At 40.2% G+C, this 23952-nt stretch overlaps 2 protein-coding genes across 11 annotated transcripts in view; one reads left to right on the forward strand and one right to left on the reverse strand.

Moving 5' to 3' along the window:
- The window catches only part of DCTN4 (dynactin subunit 4), a 29588-nt gene extending 20192 nt beyond the window's left edge, over positions 1-9396 (reverse strand). For both annotated transcript variants that reach the window (XM_041747846.1, XM_041747845.1), the window contains exons 1-3: positions 9148-9396; positions 6545-6615; positions 4061-4239 (exon numbers count right to left, since the gene is read on the reverse strand). In XM_041747846.1, the coding sequence (XP_041603780.1) occupies positions 4061-4239; positions 6545-6615; positions 9148-9282 (385 nt within the window). In that variant the 5' untranslated portion in view covers positions 9283-9396. The remainder of the gene's footprint in view (positions 1-4060; positions 4240-6544; positions 6616-9147) is intronic.
- Positions 9397-9580: 184 nt separating this feature from the next.
- The window catches only part of SMIM3 (small integral membrane protein 3), a 46640-nt gene continuing 32268 nt past the window's right edge, over positions 9581-23952 (forward strand). The window contains exons 1-4 of one of the 9 annotated variants that reach the window (XR_005986709.1): positions 9581-9881; positions 14265-14406; positions 22156-22399; positions 22785-23785. The gene's annotated coding sequence lies outside the window, so the exon portion shown is untranslated. Of the gene's footprint in view, positions 9882-11111; positions 11174-11360; positions 11393-13943; positions 14407-22155; positions 22400-22784; positions 23786-23952 lie in introns of those variants that run through there. The other 8 variants (XR_005986710.1, XR_005986712.1, XR_005986711.1 and 5 more) reach the window with 8 other exon arrangements.

The raw sequence follows: 23952 nt of genomic DNA on the forward strand, positions 1-23952 counted from the left end.
TACGCTTGTTAAGAGGATACCCCACCTTGCAAGAAACGGCAAAAATATCCGTTAGCACAATATTCATATTTTAAAGACTGCCTTACTTCAGGCAATCATGAAAAATAATTATGTGAAACAAATGTTTCAGTTGTAGTAATATTTTGCAAAATCTAGATGTTTTACCTAATTGCTTCTTTAGAACTGGTAGTTTACTCTGAAGAGCAATTTGGGAGACGTAACAATCTCATTTCTCTGCACATTACAGACATAATGGCTTACTTATAAATAAACAAATAGTTCTAAAGTGGTTTCAGAACTTCTCAGACACCAATGACATCATGAAAAAAAATTATCTGTACTCTTTAAGAGCTCCTAGTATTCAATTATCATAGTCAAAATACTCTACAGGAGATAGATTTCTGGAAGTAAACACAGATTTTAAGCTTTGAAATTCAAGTTCTCCAGTCTTAATAGCTCATAATCTAAAAAGCATAAAACATTCTCTTAAGAGTAACACTGAGAAATCTATTTGGATTTCTGGGCTTTGTTTCTTTAACTTGATAACAGGAGACAAAATACAAACAGAAAAATACACTTCAAAAAAATACACTTCAATTCAATGAGGCATATATACTGCCACTTTGAGGATGGATGAATGGATGGATGAATGGACAGATTTGTTTGTTTATTTATTTATTTATTTCAGAGAGAGAGAGAGGCAAAGACACAGGCAGAGGGACAAGCAGGCTCCATGCCGGGAGCCCGATGCGGGACTCGATCCTGGGACTCCAGGATCGCACCCTGGGCCAAAGGCAGGTGTTAAACCACTGAGCCACCCAGGGATCCCCCTTTTTTTTTTTCATATTCAACTTAAATGCATAAGCAAATTCAAACAACTTACTTGCTACACTGATATTAAAACACAAATATTTACTGACAATCTAGAAAGGTGCTATAGAATCTTCATAATACAAACCACATTTCAGGAAATATCAATCCAGCAACAACAAAGAGCTCAAGCATTCCAAACCAAACAACAGAATCAAGGATTAAATGTTTAGTAACAGAGTTGAATCTAAAGAAACCTGACCTATACTAACTTCCAAATTATGTAAAGAGTCCTTCATTTTAGTTACGTCAAATGACATAATGAGTTCATTATGGGCTCCCTCATAGACTAGGAAGCTGAAATTTTAATGAAAATCCAAAAAAAACTAAGTTGTTTCAGAAAATTGAATGAAATTTTAGAAATAAAAAAGACAATGGGGAGTTAGCAATGCTATTGTTTTATAAAAAGATAGCAACTCAAGACTTTGAACTGATTGTACAGTTTCTCTTACGTAAACCACGAGTACAGGAAATGTAAAAATAAAGGAAGTTTCCTTTATTAAAGGTAAGTACAATCTCTACTCTGAAATGCTCAAATGATGGAAAGGTAATTAGTGCCTTAGGTGCACTTTAGGTCCAAACACAATTTTTCTGTTTCACTGATATTCTACATAAATACATGTATCTTTGAGCACGTGTTTAACGCCTCAGGGTATTTGGATATAAAATTGCTAAGCAGAAGGATAAAGCAAATTATTATTATTATTTATTTATTTATTTATTTTTTATTGGAGTTCAATTTGCCAACATATAGCATATCACCTAGTTTTCATCTCATCAAGTGCCCCCCTCAGTGCCTGTCACCCAGTCACCCCATCCCCCTGCCCACCTCTCTTTCCACCACCCCTTGTTCGTTTCCCAGAGTTAAGGGTCTCTCATGTTCTGTCACCCTCACTGATATTTTCACTCCTTTCTCCTTTATTCCCTTTCACGATTTTTTATATTCCCCAAATGAATGAGACAAACATATGTTGGGTATTTGTCGTTTCTAATCGCTGAGTAATATTCCATTGTATACATAGACCACATCTTCTTTATCTGCAAATTATTTTTAATAAATGGTGAAGGAGTTTAAGAGTATACTATCATGATGAACACGGAGTCATGTACAGAATTGTGTAATCACTATACTGTACACTTGAAATTAATGTAACACTGTATGTTAACTCTACTGGAATTAAAATAAATAAAATGCCATTTATTTTGTTAAAATAAGAACAAATATAAAAAGGGGCACTTTGGAGCAGCTGGGTGGCTCAATCAGTTAAGAATCCAAATTTTGATCTCACTCAATTCTTTTTTTTAATTTTTATTTATTTATGATAGTCACACAGAGAGAGAGAGAGAAAGAGGCAGAGACATAGGCAGAGGGAGAAGCAGGCTCCATGCACCGGGAGCCCGACATGGGATTCGATCCCGGGTCTCCAGGATCGCGCCCTGGGCCAAAGGCAGGCGCCAAAACGTTGCACTACCCAGGGATCCCGATCTCACTCAATTCTTAAGCTCATGGTCCTGAGTTCAAGCCTGGTGTTGGGCTCCAAGGTGGGGGTGGAGCCTATTTCGGGGAAAGAAAAAAGGAGGGGGCGGTGCCTGAGTGGTAGAGTTAGTTTAGTGTCTGACTCTTGGTTTTGGCTCAGGTTGTGATCTCACAGTTATGAGACTGAGCACCAAGTCTGGCTCTGCACCCAGCACAGAGTCTGCTTGAGATTCTTTCTCTATCTCCCTTTACCCCTTCCACTCGTGCTCTCTCTCAAACAAATATATCTTAAAAAAAATAAAAAAAATAGAGGAGTGCCTGGCTGGCTCATTTGGAGAAGCATGACTCTCAATTTTGGGATTGTGAGTTCAAGCTCCATGTTGAATATAGAGATCACTCAAATAAGTACCCTTTAAAAATTAAAGTATAAAAATAAAATTTAATTTTATTAATTTTATTAATAAATTTAAAAAATAAAAATTTTATAGAAGTTATCAAACTGCTCTCCCAGGTAGTAGCATATAAAATAACTATTTTCCCATATTCTTGCCAACACTTGATATTACCAGATTTAAAAAATTTGCCAAATCAAACAAGTTTTAATTTGCATTAATAGTATAAGGCAATTTATGATACTCAAAGAAAGAGTTAAGAAATAAAAAGAAAGGGATCCCTGGGTGGCGCAATGGTTTGGCGCCTGCCTTTGGCCCAGGGCGCGATCCTGGAGACCCGGGATCGAATCCCACATCGGGCTCCCGGTGCATGGAGCCTGCTTCTCCCTCTGCCTGTGTCTCTGCCTCTCTCTCTCTCTCTCTGTGACTATCATAAATAAAAATAAAATAAAAAATAAAAAAATAAAAAAAATAAAAAAAAAAAGAAATAAAAAGAAAGGGCTAAATAATGTCAGGGGAGGGAAACAAAAACTTGAGTCGTAAATTTATGAGAGGTTAAGGTCTTACTATGGAATTTGCAAGGTTTGGAGAAGTTTGGAGTCCAGATAAAGATAATTTTAACCCTATCATAGGGTCTTCCATGTACATATTTTGGTTATCGATCATTTTTATTTCCATTTTGAGAGCTGCTCTTCTTATCCTTTGCCTGGTCTTTCTCTGGGGCCTCTTTCTTGATTTACAAGGGTTCTTCATTTTCAGTTATTTATCTTTAGTCTGTTACATATGATCCAAATATTTCTCTTAGTTTGTCATCTTTATCTTTTAGATTTGTTCATGGTGTCTTTCATCATCAGGACTATTTTTTAGAAAGAGCATCAGTATTTTGATTCTAAGGGGACACCTGGGTGGCTTAGGGATTGAGTCCCACATCAGGCTCCCTGGAGAGAGCCTGCTCTTCCCCTCTGCCTGTGTCTCTGCCTCTCTCTCTGTGTGTCACTCATGAATAAATAAATAAAATCTTTAAAAAAAAAAATCTGCAAAAAATTTTTTTGATTCTAAGAAAGTGTTGGGATTTATCAATGCTATTTTATCAACTCTAAGAAAACTAGTTTATCCAGTCTTAGATGAAACATCATAGTCCATAAATGTGAGAATTTGGGAACACAGAAGAAATTAGATCTGAATTTAGCTCCTGCCTTCCAACAAGTAACAGAAATAATAATCTGCTCCTGCCTTCCAACAAGTAACAGAATAATAATCTGTGGGCAATTATAACACTGCCAATTTCACAAAATCTCATGTTGAAGTCCGCCTGACTCACCTACAGATTTGTCTGCCATGCCTACATCTCTAGATGTCCAGCGACAAAATCCACAGGCCAGGTAGTAGGCTTTCTTCATGGTGGTCTTGGCAGGGTCATCTGGAAGCTGTGTGGAGATGCTTGTTGCCCGAGTGGAGAGAGTATGCATACAGCCAGGACAGTCAAAGCAGTTGGCACATCTATAACACAACATAACTGTTCAGTCATTTGACAAATATTGATCAAGCACCTACCTTGTGCCACACGTTGTTCTAGGTCTTAGGAATTCCAGAGGGAACTATAAGAGAGGAGTGTCTCTCAACTAAAATTAAAAAGTATTAAAATCTTGTTTTAAAATTTAAAAAATATATATGTATATCTATTTTTAGTAAAATACAATCATCACCAAAGTTCCTGAAGAATTAAAGCCTGACTCAACCCTACTCCAGAGAAAATCACTGTTAAACAGTCTGGATTTAAGTATTTCAGACTCTTTTTAGGCTTACACGGACCACGATTTCTGAGGAAGAGAAAGGTCACAGGACAGAGCAGCTATACAAGGAAAACTTGAGAGGCAATAACACAATAAGCTGTGAAATTGGGTTTGGAAAACAACTGCTTATTTGCTGTGTCAGAGAGCTGACACAGAAACCAAACAATGCTATCAAGGTGCAACAGTTCAGGAGCACTGCATTTTCAGGGCTTTCTGTTCTCTCCTTAGGCCCTACTCTTCCCCTTCAGGGGCCCCTGTGCCTTGTTGCTTATAACTTTCTCACCATCTGAAATTATCAAGATTTCACTTCCAGTCCTGGACGTGCTCTGAAGCTCTCTATCTGTGATACTTTGCCATCTGGATAACATCCTCATATGAGGATAATAATGGTATCCACCCACTGTTCACTGATATTTTGAGGATTAAATGATAAAATTAGTGTGTGAACATTAAAAAAAAAGTGTCTGGCTTATCAGGAGGCAATTATCAGGTTCAGGAAAGATAAGTCATAGTGGTTCACATCCACGGAGGCTTAAGGGTATGATGGTAGAAAGGACTTCCATGCTAAACTAAAAATCCAGTGGGAATGAGCACACCTACTACCCAAATCTTGTTTTTTATTAATACCATTTTTCAATAAAAGGAACCAGGGCTACTTGGAGAAATTGCTAATTTAAAGACTGAAGCAGAGTCCTGGGATGAGACTAGAGTATCTTGTAGGACAGAAAAGTAAGGAAATGCTCCAAGAATGAATAACCCCCGGCCCCACCCCATGCAATGATGGCAGTATGTCAAAGGTATACAGGAGTCTACTAAAAGAGCTCCCAATGGCCAAAGCTGGAACAATCTAAGCAAAAAAAATAAAGTGGTACTGGATTATATCCTAATGCATAAAATCAATATTCATGCTTTAAATAAATAATTAAATAGGAGAGAAGAGAGAAAAACCTGCCATTCAAAAGAATTCCAAATAACTTATGTAGAGAACCCTCACGGAGGGGGCGCATAACTCCCAACTATTTAAGTGTCAGCTGTAAGTGTGATTTTTCCCTCCAAAGAGTACAGTATAAAAAAGGAGAAAAAAGAATGACCCTACATCAGAGAAACCTGACAAACAAGAGTTCAAGCCAGGTCATCAAAATTAACATAAACAGTGATAAGTTCTATTAATAGTATGTACCCTCAGTGGATGTAATGAAAGATGTACTTTACCTCTGTTGTCTTCCTCCCCAAAACATATTTCCCCAGCTGATGAGAAAAACATCAGATAAATTCCAATCAAGGGACATTCTACAAAATATCTTACCAGTACTCCTCAGAACTTTTAAGGTCCTCAAAACAAAGGAAAGCTTAAGAAAATGTCACAGCAAGAGAAGCCTAAGGAGACATGACTATTAAATATAAAGTGTGTATCCTAAATAGAATCCTGGAACAGAAAAAGGAGAACAGGGAAAAACTGAGGAAATCAGAATAAAATGAAGTGTTTATTTAATAACAAAGTATCAATGTCGTTCATTAATTGAGGCAAATATACTATACTAACGTAAGACATTACTAGGAGAGACTGTGTATGAAGTGCACAGAACTCTCTGTACCATCTTCACCTTAATTCTTAAGTTTAAAGCTGTTCTAAAATAGAAAACTAATTTTAAAAATCAAAAGACAATTCATCTTTGGCAAAGGTGATGCTAAAAAGTGAAAACCAGCTAGTTAGAAATGAGAGTTAATTCCATGTATTTTCTTACTAGCTATTAAAAAAAACAGTTGAGAAAACAGAAAAAAATGGATCACAGTCTTACCTATTCTTTTTTATTTTATTTTTTAAAGGTGCTTTCTTTAGAATTTTTAAAATTTATTTATTCAGAGAGAGAGAGAGAGAGAAAGAGAGAGAAGCAGAGGAAGAAGCAGGCTCCACGCAGGAAGCCCGAAGTGGGACTCGATCTCAGATCTCCAGGATCACACGCAGGCTGCAGGCGGCGCTAAACCGCTGCGCCACTGGGGCTGCCCCTTACCTATTCTTTTTTAGTTTGGCTTCAGCTGATGGCATATTTTCTAAGCAGCTGGGACAATAATGGGAGTCCACCTAGAAAGAAACAAGAAACTAAAAATCAGAGGAAAAGGCACTCAGTCTAGCTTGTATATACATCTATGCCAAATAGCGAATTCTAAAATATACTGCAGCAGAAAGTGAGAAACCAATGATATGCCAAAGAACCTAGACTGTTTACAGCTTATTCTTCAACCATGTTTTTTCTTATCCTCTAGATTTTCTAAAACTGTTCCATTTTTCCTTTCTGATCTTTCCTGTTCCCTTTCATCAGGGTTTTATGTAATACATGTGTTAAAAGGTGTCTACGGAAAAGAACTCTATGATAATTTAGTGTAACAGAGTAATACAAAATATAATAACCTACTTTGTGAAGCTGTGATCAAATATCCTTCCATCCTTTTTACTGTTTAGCTTTAATGGACTGTAAGAACGTGACCACACTTAAACTGTTAAGGGAGACTTAAAAAAAGTTATCTTATTACTAAAGTATTACAGGTTCACAAAAGCATAAATTAATATTTACAAAACCAGCTTTAGACAACTGATTAGAGATTTTTAAATGGCAAATTAAACTACTAAACTAGCAAGATAGCCTTATTGTATTTAACTCAAAAACAGCAGAAAATTAAATTCGCTGTATTTTTTAAGGTCTGAATAATTATTTTCTTTAATGTAGGTATATCCTATTGGACAATTCTAGAACTCTAATCACCTACAGATGTAAAGACAGATTTGAATATAAATACTATGATACAAACAGGCTTCTTTTTTCATCATCTGCTCTACATAAGACCACCTTTGAAAGAATAGTTTCTGCTCAAATAATCTCCAGGAACATAAAATACAGTATTGGCTAATATGTGCACTCACTCATCATAAAAGGCAAACAATAATTTGTTCCTTCTTGTGGCTCCTTTCAAATTATGGCTGTCCCTTCAACTGCAGCTCCAATCCCAGGTTCTTGGTTAGAACTTTCTGGACTCCTCCAGCCCTCACTAGTCTCATCCTTCCCCAAACTCTAAATGGCCTCCACTTCATAGGTGGAGGTACCCACCAGTCTGTGAAAGACGCAGTAAGACACAATGTCCTAGCTCAAGATATCCTTGGAAATCATGGAGACTGAGCTCTCCAATGACCACCAAGTGGGAATCTAATTCAATAAACTCTGGAGGTGGAGGTGGAGGTGGAGCCTGAACAGGAAAAGCATGTAAAAGACAAAGGACCTGCTAAAGAGATACGGAGAAAGCACAAATGAAAAAAATACAAGAAATGTCATGTACATAATATGGCATTGATTTTTCTCTTGTATTATTTAACTGCCTTCTGTGACTATTCTTATTTTTTTGTGACTATTCTTAATATGATGAAAAATATGCCAAATAAAACTATTAATGATAATGTGTAAAATGGCAGATGGCATAGGGCACGTATTCATACGCATTTTTAACAGGCTGGGGATCTTCAGTGAAGTTCTCTGAATCATGTTTCAAACCCTGATTTGAAAGGCTGAGGAGTTTCAAATCCTGGTCCTCCCTGTCACCTCCAAATTTTTGGCTGTGATCTAGGTCAAACATTGCATCTGTTACCTTAACTATAAAGTAGTGTGTGTGTGTGTGTGTGTGTGTGTGTGTGTGTTTAAGGTATCCATTCTGTTGGGCTCTGGGATGATTAAAGGAGTTTACATAAACCCATGGCATATACAAAGTACTGAATAAGTAGTAACTGTTCCCAGCAGCTTTTTCTTAACTAGACTGTGAGTCCCTCAACAACAGGATTTATGTCTTACTCGTCGTTTAATCCCCAAAGCTTACTGAATGAACAAGTTGTGCCAAGTGCTGCAGAAGTTTGAGGGTTTCGTTATTTGGTATACACACACACACACACATATATATATAATTAAAAAAAAATAGGGTGGAGTGCTTTACGAGTTCTGAGCAATCCCACTTCCAACGCCCAGTTGTGCCTGAGGACAGCACCATACCCTCTGGAGAAACGCCATGAGCTTCTTACACGACACACCTTATTCTAAGCACTGTTCGCTCAACTCGCCGCAACCCAACCTCTTCCCTGCTGCAGCCTGAGCCGGAAAACAGAGCCCGGAAGGCCCTTTCTGGCCAAAGTAAGGGCAGAACTTCCAGGATGGAAGAAGCGTGAATGAGACTGCCTGCGGGCTCCACCCTACAGACAGTCGTGGAAAGACCGTACGTCGCCCCTCAGGTGGGCCCCAGTCAACACCCCCACAGCTTCCTCCCCAACCCACCCACTTACCAGACCCCCACCCCCACCCCCACCCCCCAGGAGACAGCCAGGGCTCCCAAAGTCAGGTTTATCCAATCAGAGGGCGCCCTAGAACCAAAAGATCCGCTCAGCCCCACCCAAGGCCTCTCCTTCTTTCCAAATGACAAATTACAAGGCAAATTAAATCGCAAGCAAATCTGAGTGACGGAAGACACAGCCAATCGGCAAGCTAGGAAAATGACTACCCGCCAGTCGCGGTGACTAGGACGAACCCTGCCCCCCTCCCCCAACACGGGGGACCGGGACGGCACGGGACGACCGCATTACCTCGTGAGACACACATTCCAGCGACCGCAGTTCGCTACAATAGCGGCAGAAGTAAAGCTGCGACAGCGGGGCCCGGACCTTCTTTTCTCCCTGGACGAGGTAGACAACCCTCTCTGACTGCAGCAAGGACGCCATCTTGGAGGGGGAGGAGCCGACGACGCGCTCGCCGCGTCACGTGACCCGAGAGCCTGCGTTTCTCTCGCCGCCTTTCCTACGTCTTTCGTCCGACGCTGTGCGTCAAGCTTCCGACCGCGGGGGCGCGGGGCGCCGGGCGGAAGCCGGTGCGCGTGCGCAGCTGGGCATCCCCGGTTTCTCCCCGGCGCTTCGGTGAACTTTTGCTCCCTGGACGGGAAGTCCGACCTCTCTGTGGTTAAGCACGCAGTCAACTGATGGAACACAGACAGGCCGGTGCTCTCCTTTTTCCTTATTTCTCCCCAAAAAGGAAGGCTGCTCTTTTGTTCTATTTACAGCTGCCCCTCCTGCCCTCGCCTTCCAGGCCAACCTTCGGAAGGCAGAGGGAGGGTCTCGGGGACAGAGTCCTCTGGGACTGGGAAGTTAGGAGTCGCGCCAGCAATTTCTCTGGACTGCCTTGTCACTGACCTGTAGGTCTGCACAGGCGTTATCTCGTTTCAGATTTCGTAGACTGTGAGTTCCTGCACATCGAAGCCGCGTCTCATTCATTTCCCGGTTTCGAGTACTTAGAATTAGGACTAAGTCTATACTATGAGCGTTGGGTAAGTTATTGATTAACGGAGGAATTAAGTCAATGAGTGAACGATGTTGCTAGGTGTCATTTACCTTTTTTTTTTTTTTTTAAGATTTTTTAGAAAATTTACTTATTCACGAGAGACACAGAGACAGAGAGAGACAGAGACACAGGCAGAGGGAGAAGCAGGCTCCACGCAGGGAGCCCGACGTGGGACTCGATCCCGGGTCTGCAGGATCACGCCCTGGGCTGAAGGCGGCGCTAAACCGCTGAGTCACCAGGGCTGCCCCCTTTTGTTCTAATGCATACACTTTGGGACGCCTGGGTGGCTCAGCGGTTGAGCATCTTCCTTTGGCTCAGAGCGTGATCCCGCATCTGGCTCCCTGCTCAGTGGGGAGCCTGCTTTTCCCTCTGCCTCTCCCTCTGTGTCTCTCTCTCTGAATCTCTCATGAATAAATAAAATCTTTTTTAAAAAGCTTAAATATGTAAAATGACCACTTAGGACCCGCCTCTCTCATGAATAAACAAATAAAATCTTTAAAAAAGGCTTAAATGTGTAAAATGACCACTCAGGACCCGCCTAGCAGGGGCGGGAGCCTAGCAGCGCCTGCCACCAGTTCTGTGCTCTTCTCATCCTACTAATGTATTATTTACCTGCCTGATATTGGAGTTGGTGACTGAGAAGAAATGGGACTGAATGTTAATATTAGCTAACATCTATTGAGTACTCATCGAGGGCAATAAGCTGTGACAAAACTTTATGTACACTGTCTAATTTCAACAAAAAACTCTGAAAGGTAAGTACTGTCATTTCTGTTTTGCAGCCCTGGGAAACTGAGGCTCAGAGAATTTCAATGACTCGTCTCAGATTTCATAAACAGCGGCAGAACACTGTTCTGACTCCAGAGCTTACTTGCGTTGTTTCTTTTTTTTTTTTTTTCCAAAGATTTTATTTATTTATTCATGATAGTCACAGAGAGAGAGACTTGCGTTGTTTCTATGCACGCTGCCTCTAGCATGTTTCCCCCCAGCTTCATTGAGATACAATTGACAACTTAAAATTATATGTATTTAAGGTGTACACCCAGATAATTTGATATACATTGTGAAATAATGAACTCAAGCTAATTAACATATCCATCACCTCACATAACTCTTTCTTTTTAAGATCTTATTTATCCATGAGAGACTCACAGAGGCAGAGACCTAATGAGAGGGAGAAGCAGGCTCCCTGCAGGAAGCCTGATGTAGGACTGGATTCCAGGACCCCAGGATCATGCCCTGTGCTAAAGGCAGAAGCTCAACCACTGAGCCACCCAGGTGCCCCTATTTTTTTCCTTCTTTCTGATGAGAACACTTAAGATCTACCCTCTTAGTAAATTTCAAGAATATACAATATTGATAACTATGGTCACATTGTTACATGTTAAATCCCCAGAGGTTATTCATTTTGCATAACTGAAATTTTGTACCCCTTGACGAACAATTCTTCATTTCCTCTTCCCGCAGCCCTTGGCAACAACCACTCTCTCCACTTCTGTGAGTTTGTCTGCTTTAAAATCCATATATAAATGAGATAATGCAATATTATCTTTCTGGGTCTGACTTATTTCACTTAACATAATGTCCTCCAGGTTCATCCATGTTGCTACAAATGGCAGGAGATAATATATTTATGTTTATATTATATTTATATATCAGTTATTATGTATATATATATATATCACATTTTCTTTATTCATCTGTTGACATTTACATTGTTTCCATATCTTGGCTATTGTGAATAATGCTGAAATGATCATGGGAGTGCAGCTATCTCTAAGATTCTGATTTCGTTCTTTTGGCTATATACCTGGAAATGGGACTGCTGGATCATAAGATAGTTTTATTTTTAATTTTTTGAGGAACGTCTGTCCATATTGCTTTCTGTAGTGGCTATACCAGTTTACATTCCCACAAAAGTGCACAATAGTTCTCTTTTTTCCATCCTCAACAACATTTGTTATCATTTGTCTGATAATGGCCATTCTAACAAGTGTGAGGTGTGAGGTCATTATGGTTTTGATTTGCATTTCTCTGATGATTGGTGATGTTGAGAACCTTTTCATATAGCTGTGGTCATTTGTATGTTTTCTTTAGAGACATACCTATTTAGGTCTTTTGCCCAGTTTTAAGTTGGGGTATTTATATTTATTTAGCCATATATTTTGGATATTAACCCCTTATCAAATATGATTTGTAAATATTTTCTTCCATTCTATAGGTTGTCTTTATATTCTGTTGATTGTTTTCTTTGCTATGCAGAAGGTTTTTTAGTTTGATGGAATCCCACTTGTCTATTTTTGTTCTTTGTTGCCTGTGCTTTTAGGGTCATATCCAAGCAATCATTGCTCAGATCAATGTCAAGAAGTTTTTTCCCTGCGTTTACTTCTGATAGTTTCGATTTCAGTTCTTCTGTTTAAGTCTACATTTTGAGTTAACTTTCTATATGATATGAAATAAGAGTCCAATTCCATTCTGTTGTATGTGGATATCCAATTTTCCAACACCACTTACTTCAGAGACTATCTTTTCTTGTCAAAGATCAGTTGACTGTTGATGTATGGATTTATTTTGGGACTCTGTTCTGTTCCATTGGTCTATATGTCTGTTTCTATTCCTGTTTTGATTACTGTAGCTTGTAACATATTTTAAAATCAGGATGTATGATGCCTCTAGCTTTGTTCTTTTTGCTTAAGATTGACTTGGTTACTCAGAAGTCTTTTGTGGTTCCATATAAATTTTAGAGTTGTTTTTTCTATTTCTGTAAAGAATGCATTTGTGATTTTGATGGGGATGGCACTGAATCAGTAGATCATAGATCACTTTGGATAGTATGGACATTTTAGCAATATTAATTCTTCCAATTCATGAACACTTTCCATTTATTATCTTCTTTAATTTCATTCATCAGTGCTTTATAACTTTTAGTGTACAAATCTTTCACCTCTCTGGTTAAGTTTATTCTTAAGTATTTTATTTAATGAATTTATTATCTATCATAAATGAGATTGTCTTCCTAATTTCCTTCTTAATTTTCCTTTTATGTTTTCAGATAGCTTGTTGTTAGTGTATAGAAACACTACTGGCAAGGGAAACAAGAGCAAAAATGAACTATTGGGACTTCACCAAGATAATAAGATTTTACACAGCAAAGGAAACAGCAAAACTAAAAGGCAACCTATAGAATGGGAGAAGATATTTGCAAATGACATATCAGATAAAGGGCTAGTATCCAAGATCTATAAAGAACTTATCAAACTCACCACCCAAAAGTCAGATAATCCAGTCAAGAAATGGGCAGAAGATAGGAACTTGTATAAAGAAGACATACAGACAGCCAACAGACATGAAAAAATGTTCAACATTACTTGGCATCAGGGAAATACAAGTCAAAGCCACAATAAGATACCACCTCACACCAGTTAGAATGGCTAAAATAAATGTCAGGAAATGACAAATGTTGGCAAGGATGCAGAGAAAGGAGAACCCTCTTACACTGTTGGTGGGAATGCAAGATGGTGCAGCCACTCTGGAAAACAGTAGGGAGGGTCCTCAAAAAGTTAAAAATAGAGCTATCCTATGACCCAGGAATTCCACTACTAAGTATTTTGCCCAAGGATACAAATGTAGTGATCCAAAGGGGCCTCCGCACCCCAATGTTAATAGCAGTAATCCACAATAACCAAGCTATGGAAAGAGCCAAGATGTCTATTGATGGATGAATGGATAAAGAAAATATGGTATATATATAAAATGGAATATTACTCAGCCATCAGAAAGGTTGAAATCTTATCATTTACATCAACATGGTTGGAACTGGAAGGTATTATGCTAAGCAAAATAAGTTAATCAGAGAAATAATTATCATATGGTTTCACTCATAAGAGAAATATAAGAAACAGTACAGAGGATCATAGGGGGAGGGAGGGAAAAACGGAATGGGAAGAAATCAAAGAGGGAGACAAACCATGAGAGACTTTTAACTATGGGAAAGAAACTGAGAGTTGCTGAAGGGGAGATGGGGTAACTGGGTGATGGGCATTAAGGAGGGCATGTAATGTGAGGGCATGTGATGGGTGTTACATGTAACTCATGAATTACCTAACTCTACATCTGAAAATAATGATGTTCTATATGTTGGCTAATTGAATTTAAATTTAAAAAATTAAAAAAAGAAACATTACTGATTTTTACATGTTTTTGTACGTAGCAACTTGGCTGATTATTAGTTTCAACAGTTTTTTTTTGTTGAGTCTTCAGAGTTTTCTATATATATTATAACGTCATCTATGAACACAGATAATGTTACTTTTTCCCTTCTGATTTGGATACCTTTTATTTATTTTTCTTGTCTAATTACTCTGGCTAGGACTTCAAGTACTATGTGGAATAGAAGTTATGAAAGTGCGCATCCTTGCCTTGCACCAGATCTAAGAAGAAAAGCTTTTTAGTTTTTCCCAACCGATTATATTAGTTGTGCGCTTTTCATGTATGGCCTTTATCATGTTGAGGTAAGTTCCTTCTATGCTCATTTTGGTGAGAATTTTAATCAAGAATGAATTCGAACTTTGTCAAATACCTTTTCTGTGTCTGCTGAGATGACCATGTGGTTTCTTTCATTTTTAAAATATATTATGTCGGGATCCCTGGGTGGCGCAGCGGTTTGGCGCCTGCCTTTGGCCCAGGGCGCGATCCTGGACACCTGGGATCGAGTCCCACATCGGGCTCCCGGTGCATGGAGCCTGCTTCTCCCTCCGACTGTGTCTCTGCCTCTCTCTCTCTCTGTGACTATCATAAATAAATAAAAAATTAAAAAAATATATATATATTATGTCACATTGATTTCTTTGTATATTTTGAATCATCCCTTGCATCCCAGGGATAAATCCCAATTGGTCATGATATATGATCCTTTTTAATGTGCTATTGAATTTTGTTTGTTTGAAGATTTTTATATTAATTAGGGATAATGGCCTGTAGTTTTCTTTTTTTGTGGTTTTTGTCTGGTTTTGGAATCCGGGTGAAGCTGGCCTCCTAAAACGAATTTGGAAGTGGTTCCTCTTCTTCTGTTTTTAAAATAACTTATAAAGGATTGGTATTAATTTTTTCTGAATGTTTGGTAGAATTCACCAGTGAAGCCATCTGGTCCTGGGCTTTTCTTACTGGAAAGTTGATTACCGATAGTTGCCTCATTTGTTATGGGTCTGTTCAGGCTTTCTATTTCTTCTTGATTCAAATTTTAGTAGGTTGTATATTTCTAGGAATTTGTCCATTTATCTGGGGTATGTGGTTTGTTGGCATAAAGTTGTTCACAATAACCTTATATGATCCTTTTGTTTCTCAGGCATCCATTGTAACGTGTTCTCTTTCATTTGTGATTTCACATGAGTCTTCTCAATGATTTTCTTAGTCTATCTAGGGATTTGTCAGTTCTATTTATCTATCTATTTATTTATTAGATTTTTATTTATTTATTTTTAAAGATTTTATTTATTTATTTGACAGGGAGAGCACGCACAAGCAAGGGGAGAGGCAGGCAGAAGGGGAGGGAGAAGCAGACTCCCCACTGAGAAGGGAGCCTGATGCTGGGCTGATCCCAGGACCTTGGGATCATGAACAGAACCAAAGGCAGATGCTTAACCAACTGAGCCACCCAGGCGCCCACTATTTGTCTTTTTAAAAAGCCAACTCTTAACTTGTGTTGATTTTTTTCTATTATTTTATTCTCCTTTTTTCTTTTTAGTTCAATTCTAATCTTTATTATTTCCTTCATTTTGCTAACTTTGGGCTTAGTTTGTACTTCCTTTTTTTAGTTCTTTGAAGTGTAAAGTTAGGTTTCTAAATTTGAGATCTTTCTTCTTTTTTAATATAGGCATTTATTGTTATAAACCTAACTTTTGGTACTGCTTTTTCTGCGTCCCATAACTTTTGGTACACAGTGTTTTCATTTTCATTTGTCTTGAGATATTTTAAAAATTCCCCTTTTTAAAAAGATTTATTTATTTATTTGAGAGAGAAAGAGTGGTGGGGAGAGAGAAACTCAGGCAGACTCCCTGCTGCTCGATCCTACCACCCATGAGATCATGACCTGAGCCAAAATCACAAAATCAGGTACTTAACCAACTGAGCTACCCAGGCGTCCCTCAAATTCTCTTTCGATTTCCTCTCTGACCCAATGGTTGTTCAAGTATGTTGTTTAGTTTCCGTGTATTTCTGAATTTTGCCATTTTCTTGCTGTTACTGATTTCTAGTTTCATTCCATTGTGTTCAGAGAAGATATTTAGAATGATTTTGATCTTCTTAATTTTGAAGTCTGATTTTGTGGCCTAACATGTGATCTATTCTGGAGGAAGATCCGTGTGTGGTTGAGAAGGTGTTTTCTGCTGCTGTTAGGTGGGATATTCTGCTAATGTCTATTAGTCTGTGTGATCTACGGTGTTGTTCAAGTCAGCTGTTCCTTTATCGTTTTCTGTCTGGATATTCTATTCATTACTGCAGGTGGCGTACTGAAGTCCCCTTGTTCTACTGTCTTCGGTCTTCAGATCTGTTAATATTTGTTTTATATATCTACGTGTTCTGTTGTTGGTATAAAATTTTTGTTATGATGATGTTAGTAATATCTTACATATAATATAGCACCTTTTGATTTATATAGTGCTTTCATATATGTTATCTCACAGTTTGTGTCACATTCTAACAATTTAAGCCTAAAAATCAGTAAATTCCATTTACTCTGACCTCTTATTCACCAAGCAATAGTTTCATAGTAGGACTCCACTCTTAGAAGAAAATGTATTAACAGCCAACTGCTTTGCAGTTGTACCTCATGTTAATGAATTCTTTGGCCTCATGGCTTATAACCTGGTCTCTGCTAAGTGTTAATCACTTTTTACTGGACTGATCTCCTCTGGTAAAATCAAGTCCCAGAGCCTGCAGGTAAAGAGAGAGTACAGACTGGAGCTGACTCCACATGAAATATAGTTTTTGGAACACTGGATTTGAACAGTTTGATGTTCGATTCAATGCACAATTATCTGGTTTCTTTTTTTTTAGATTTTATTTATTTATTCATGACAGAGAGAGAGACAGAGACAGAGACAGAGACACAGGCAGACGGAGAAGCAGGCTACATGCAGGAAGCCTGCCGTGGGACTTGATCCAGGGTCTCCAGGATCACACTCCAGGCCAAAGGCGGCGCTAAATTGCTGGGCCACCGGGGCTGCCCCAATTATCTGGTTTCTATGTGGCAGGAGGAGGGAGGGAACCAGGGATAAATGAGATAGTTCCTGCCCTCAAAGGTCCCAGAGTCTAGGCCCTAGAGCAGTGTTTCTCAAAAGTGGGCCTGGATCAAGAATTACCATTATAAATGTAGTTTCCAGGCCCTTATCAAGACCCAAATTAGAATTTTGGGGGTTCCCAGAAATCTAAATCTCTATTAAGCTTGCAGGTGAATCTCATGTCCACGATATTGGAGAACCACTGTTTTTTGGTAATCATTGGTTTAATTTTCTGCCTTTGGCCCCAGGACTGAGCATGGCTGGCCTTATCTCTGCTGCTTTCTGACCATTGGTAGCACTGCCTTGCAGGATGTCAAATGTTCTCTGTGCACTATGCTGTGGAATATGGATAGTCTCCAGTGGCAGAAAATGAAAGCATCCTGCCTATCTCTTGCCAGGCCTCTCTCCCCACTTCAGGGGCTGGCTTCTATTCTCCTTGATTCTGGTTCCACAGAGCCCTACCTCTCAAACTCTGAAAATTAGACCTCACTTTGGAGATCTGTGTTCCAGTGCCAACTTCAGCCCCCGGGCCCAGGTCCCCCCCAAACCTTTTTACTTTTATTTTTATTTTTTTTAAGATTTATTTACTTATGATAGACAGAGAGAGAGAGAGAGAGAGAGAGAGAGAGAGAGAAGCACAGACACAGGAGGAGGGAGAAGCAGGCTCCATGCCGGGAGGCTGACGTGGGACTCGATCCCGGGACTCCAGGATCGCGCCCTGGGCCAAAGGCAGGCGCTAAATCGCTGAGCCATCCAGGGATCCCCCTTTTTACTTTTTTTTTTTAATAAGATCTTTTTTTTTTTAAGATTTATTTATTTTTTATTCATGATAGACATAGAGAGAGAGGCAGGCAGAGACACAGGCAGAGGGAGAAGCAGGCTCCATGCGGGGAGCCCGACGCAAGACACCATCCTGGGACTCCAGGATTGTGCCCTGGGTCAAAGGCAGGCGCTAAACCGCTGAGCCACCCAGGGATCCCCCCCCCCACACCTTTTTACTTTTAACTCTATGATTACTACATGAATACTTTCTTGGGATCCCTCTGGGAATCCATGTGGCAAACCTGGAGGTGTAAAAGAGTGAACATTCTATGGGACAATCATTGACGAATGTAGGGTGGGAATCTGTGAATAAATGCCTCCCTCTTCTTTCTCCTAGATGTCCTTTGCATGTTTTTAGAGGGTACCAGCAGGATTGAGCCCTAGTTGCATTCAGTGGTGACGAGCTTGATAATGTGCCCCTGTACTGACCTTCCTTCCAACTGGTTAACTTTGCTCTCTGCCTGCAAGTTCCTTTCTCTTGTTTAAGGGGGAGGGGGGGGGTTGAGGCTAAGATAGAGACCCAAAAGTGGAGCTGCCAAATAACTGGTAACCACAGTTAATACTTAATGGAAATGAGCTATTGTGAAAAGACCATACCAGTTTATACTCTCACCATAAGTATCTGAGACTTCCATTTACCCTTGTTTTGCCAACATGGAAAGTTATCAAAAATGAGTGAATAATTTTACACTTTCTAGCTGTGTGGTCTTGAAAAATCTGTTTTCACCTCTGAGTCTTGTTTCATAACTCATAGAATGGAAAGAATAATCCCTGTTTTGGTGTAAATAGAAAATCACCATGTCTGTGAAAGCACTCTGTAAGCTATGTAGTAGTAGGCACTAGTAACAAAGGGTCCCTAATTATACCAAGTATGAAAAACCCAAAGGGTTTTCCTTTCCCTAAGGAACTCTTCAGAGTAAATTCACAATAACGACTAAAAAAAACTGGACTCAGTCACACTGTGGTCAAATGAGATCTTGAGGAGAAGGCCTGAAATTGAGCCCCCATATCAAAGTCTCTGGGTCCTCTGTAGCTTAAGAACCCTGGAGGCTTGGTCTAACCTGTGCTGGCCATTTACCTGTGCCACCCTTCTCATTTTGGTTTCCTGCTAGAAAACTGCATTAATCACAGGTTTCCTGGCATTGAATTTGCACACTCATCTAAAAGTCATGGTAAGTGAACAGAGGGGAAAGAAAAAAAGCCATTTCTTCAAACCCCTCCTGTAGCTTATATCCCAAGGGTAAATATGGCAGAGGGCTACAACCATGCCTTCATTCTGGGAGAGTGTCCACAGACTCAACTTGGAATTGATTTTTCTAGACTTCTTACCTTGCCCCATATCCCTGCTTCTCCTATTATAGCTATACCCTTACTCTCACCTAGCTGCCCCAGCCAAAAACCTAGAGACTTCCTAGGTGGCTCTTACCTTTTGATCCTACCTCCTAAATAGCTCATCCACCTGCCTCTCTTCATTCTCATAGCTATTGCCTTAATTCAGTTTTACTGTTTTTTCTCTTGGGTCTGTTGCAGCATCCTGACTGCTACTTGGTTTGCTCTCCACTTTGAGCTAGAGCAATGTTTCTGAAAGCCATATTTTGATCTTGATCCTTTTTTGTTGTTCAGCTTTCTCCAGTGGCTCTCCAATACCTACACGAGACATCCCCAAACTCTTGGGATAGCATATAAGGTTTCTCCAGGCCCTGGGGCCTTCCTACCTCTTCAGCCTCATCTTTCAAACACCTCCTACTTGCACTCAAGGCTGATGTCTCTTGCTGAGCCAACAAGAATGGGCTGTGTCCTTGTATGCCTTCATGCCTCTGTACAGGCAGTTCCCTCCTCCAGCTCAAGGTTAATTTCCTCAGTGAAACCTTGTCTGAACCTACAAAAAGGGATTGGACATGCTCGCCTTTGTCCCACAGCTGTGTCCTGTTAGAGCAACTGACATACTTCTTTGTCTTTGTTTTTTTTTTTAAGCAAATCTATCTTCCCTTCCAGATCATGGCCTGGCAAAGGGCCTGGCCCAGAATAGGGACTCAATAAATTCGGTTTGATGACATACATCTGGGATTATTTATTATGTGCACAAATTGCTAAGTCTGCTCACATTGCCTAATAGGTATTGTTCACAAGTCACCTAACATACATACAACAAGCCTATGTGACAGGTGCTATCACTATGAACTCAGTCTTACAGATGAAGAAACAGGTTCAGGGAAACTTAAGGACCTTGCCCAAGGTCACACTAATAGAAAGTGGATGAACCCAGGTTACCTAACTCCACATTCTACCGTCTTACAGATTACATAGACCATGGTTTGGCAAACTTGTTCTGTAAAGGGCCAGATCTGTAAAGGGCCAGATTGCAAATATTTTGGGCTTTGAAGGCCAAGAAACAAAATCAAGGATATTATGTAGCTATATAACAAGAGAGAAAACTTCTGTTCCATCTTTCTGGATTGCCCATTGCAGGCACATTGCCCCAAGTTGGAGACCTTACCCCAGCAGAGAGAGAGAAAGGCCAGTGGTAGGGGATGGGGTAAGGGGGACAAGAGAGAGGCTGCCACCATGCTCAGTTTAACTTTCTTCTCCAGTGACCTATATCTGGGTGCTCTTCTCTCCTCCCAAGGGAGTCTGGCCATCTCAACTGGGCAGATTGAGATTCCACTGCTCAGTGACTGGCAGTCACCAGTAACAGAATCCCCAGTGCAGGCAGCTACCAGCATGGGCCCTAGGCAGCAGCAAGACACAAGTACTGGGCTGGGAGGCAGGCCCTGGGAGCAGTGAGAGAAAGAGAGACATAGGAGGACGCCTGGCTCGGTTTCCAAAACTTACAGTGCCAGCCTGCTTCGGTGGCACCTGCAGGCTTCAGAGAAACAGGCAGTAGCCATGGGCTGGAGTTTGCTATCTCATGCCTATGATAGCATCCTGGTATAGTAGACTGGATGACTTAGAAACATCTCAGACTAGAAAGACCCTGCTTTAATCCTTCATCTTTCAATGAAAATGAGGTTGAGAAAGTTAAAGAAATATGCTGCATTTTCTGATTTCTGGTATAGTATTCCATTTTCTCATTTCATAAATGAACTTTCCTGCTTCATGGTACATCAGTTAATTCATATCCATGACTGAGTAAGAAACCAGTTGCTCCTCTAACAACACTTAAAAAAAAAAAAAAAGAAGGGAAGCCTGGGTGGCTCAGTCAGTTAGGCATCTGCCTTCAGCTTGGGTCATGATCTCAGGGTCCTGGGATCCAGCCCTGCATCAGGATCCCTGCCCAGTGGAAAGTCTGCTTGCTTGCTTGCTTGCTTGCTTGCTTGCTTTCTTTCTCTCTCTCTCTCTCTCTCTCTTCTCTTTCTCTTCTCTCTCTCTCTCTCTCTCTCTCTCTCGCAAATAAATAGCATCGTTTTTAAAAAATAAGGAAGGAAGAAAGCAAATATAAGAGGAAGTGGTATGCTAATGGATAGTTTGTTCAATTTTGCCTTGGAAGTTTGCTGGGAAGGCATCCTTCCCATTTGAGGCATGTGAGTTTTACATCTCTAGAATGCTCTCCCCTTGGCTTCCACGGGACTTTTCCAAGCACATGTCAAGCCAAAGCAAAGCCTGTCCCCCACCCTCTCCCTTCTCTGGGTTTAGTAGACCAATGGAAAGCTGATTTCAGTTCTGTGGCCCATAGAACACTTCCTTTGTGCTCTCTTGAGAATGCAGAGACACGAGCTGGGTGTCATCTTTCAGCTGGAGAGTGCACAGGGTGACCTCGGGCTAACCACTGCAGCAGTACAGCTGTTACCCAACTGTTGCTAGTGCTTGAGGCAGACCTCCAGCCCCCGAAGTGCTGGCTCACAAGGGCCAGACAGCTCATGACCACTCATTTCCTCCTCCCACTTGTTTGCCAACTCACCCCTGGAAACTCACAATTAGTTCTAGAGACTGTAGCTCTCATGCAATGAGGGTAAAAGCATGGAAGAGTAGAGCCAGAGTGACCTTAAAGATGAATTAGTCCACACTCCTTACTGTAAAGATGAGCAAAAGCCAGCCCAGCAAAGGGAAGGGACTTGGTAAGATGCCAGAGGAAGTTGAAGGTGAAGCTAGAGTTTGAACACAGGTCTTCATGCCAAGTTCATTGCTTTCTTGACACTTGGTTGGACCTCCATCTCTACACAGTTCACCGCCTAACTCCAAACCTGGCTTCTAGAAGACCACCAGTGTATTGATGGTTGATCTGACTGAAATAGAATCAAAGATTGAATTCCTGCCTCAGTGCCTGACACACAGCAGGCACTCAATAAGCATTTGTTGAATGGATGGATACTACCTTCAGCTATCTGGAACTTGCTGGCAAATGGAAGTCAATGAATTAAAAAATATATTTTCCTTTTGATCTTTGAGCAATTCCTTCTTTTAGAAGGTAAGAAAGAAATGGGGGGAGGGAGGCAAATTGCAATTTTAGATGGTCAGGGTAGCCCTTGTGAGAAAATTGGATTTGAGCAGATATTTGAAGGAAATGGGAAGTAGGCTGATGATTATTTGGGGAAAGGGCCTTCCCTGCAGAGGATAGCAAAGTCTCTAAGGCCTAGCTAAGGAGCATCAAGGAAGTAGAGGGGCTGTTATGGAGTGAGCAAGGGGGAAATAATTTAGGAAATGAAATCCCAGAAGTAAGGGGGAGAGGGTGTAGCTCATGTAGGGTCTTGAAGGGCATTTTAAAGACATTGTATTTTTGCTCTGAAGGCAGTAGGGAGCTATTGCAGGATTTCAAGCAGAGCAGTGACATAATTTAACTTACATTTTACAAGGGTCACTCTGGATGCTATTTTGAGAATGGACTATAGAAAGACAAAGATAGAAGCAAAGAGTCATTTTGGAGATTACTGCAGTAATCCAGGCGGGATATAACAGTGCCATGGACCAGAAATTCTGACTATTTTGAAGGTAGAGTCTACTTGATTGCCTGATGCCCAGCTTGGGCACATCATGCACGCAGCACAGACTGCCATATGAAGGGTGGTTTGGAGTCATGCATCACAGAGGCTCATGTTGGGTTGGGGAATAATTCATTTCATGGTTTGGCTAAACTCAGCCACTGGGAGTTTATATCCTTATCAAGATTATTTGCTTCTTTCTCAGGTCAAAATAAAAACATCATAGAAAGGATCAGATGCTTTTATGTTTAAAAGAAGGAGATGAAACTAACTTGTCCAGTCTCTAATTTACTTTGTTCCAAATCACAAAGCATGATGATTACCACACAGGAAAGCGTATTTCACAAGAGACCCAGAGAAAGAGCCAGTCCATTGCTAAACAGATCTTCAGAACTCCAGTGCGGGCTGAGAAGGGGATGCTGGTGTGGGAGAGCCCAGCCCATTTGGAATGGTGTCAAGGGCTCTTCCAAATAAGTTTTAACCTTTGCTGTGAAGGTAAAACAAGTGAATAAAAGTTAAAGTGAGTAGCGCACAGAACATATTAAGTTGGTAGTATATGTTATTAGCCTACCAAGTTTAGTCTAATTCCTTCATTTACAAGTGGGAAAACAGGTTCAGACAGAAGAAGTGGTTTGGAGTGAAACTGATCTTTAACTTGCCAGATTGATTTATTTTATTATGTTTAGATGATTTCCAGTCTTGCCCACACCCCGTCTGTGCCTTTTGATTGCCTCTTACAATTCATTTCTGGGGAGCCATTTTAGATTTTGAGATGTCCATGTTTTATTTGAGAATCTTTCTGCTCTCACAGGGAAGCTTTTTTGTTTTCATTTTTGTTTTTAGGTTCCACCTGTAGGACATCCCAGGACATATCTGTAAGTAAAGAGATCATATGGTAATTGTCTTCCTCTGTCTGACTTATTTCACTTCACAAATGCCCTTGAGGTCCACCCATGTTGTCACAAATGACAAGATTTCATTCATTTTGTGGCTGAATAATATCCATTGTATACATACCACAATTTACCCATTCATCCATCGA

Source organism: Vulpes lagopus, chromosome 3, assembly GCF_018345385.1.
Source record: "Vulpes lagopus strain Blue_001 chromosome 3, ASM1834538v1, whole genome shotgun sequence".
Classification (NCBI taxonomy): Eukaryota; Metazoa; Chordata; class Mammalia; order Carnivora; family Canidae; genus Vulpes; species Vulpes lagopus.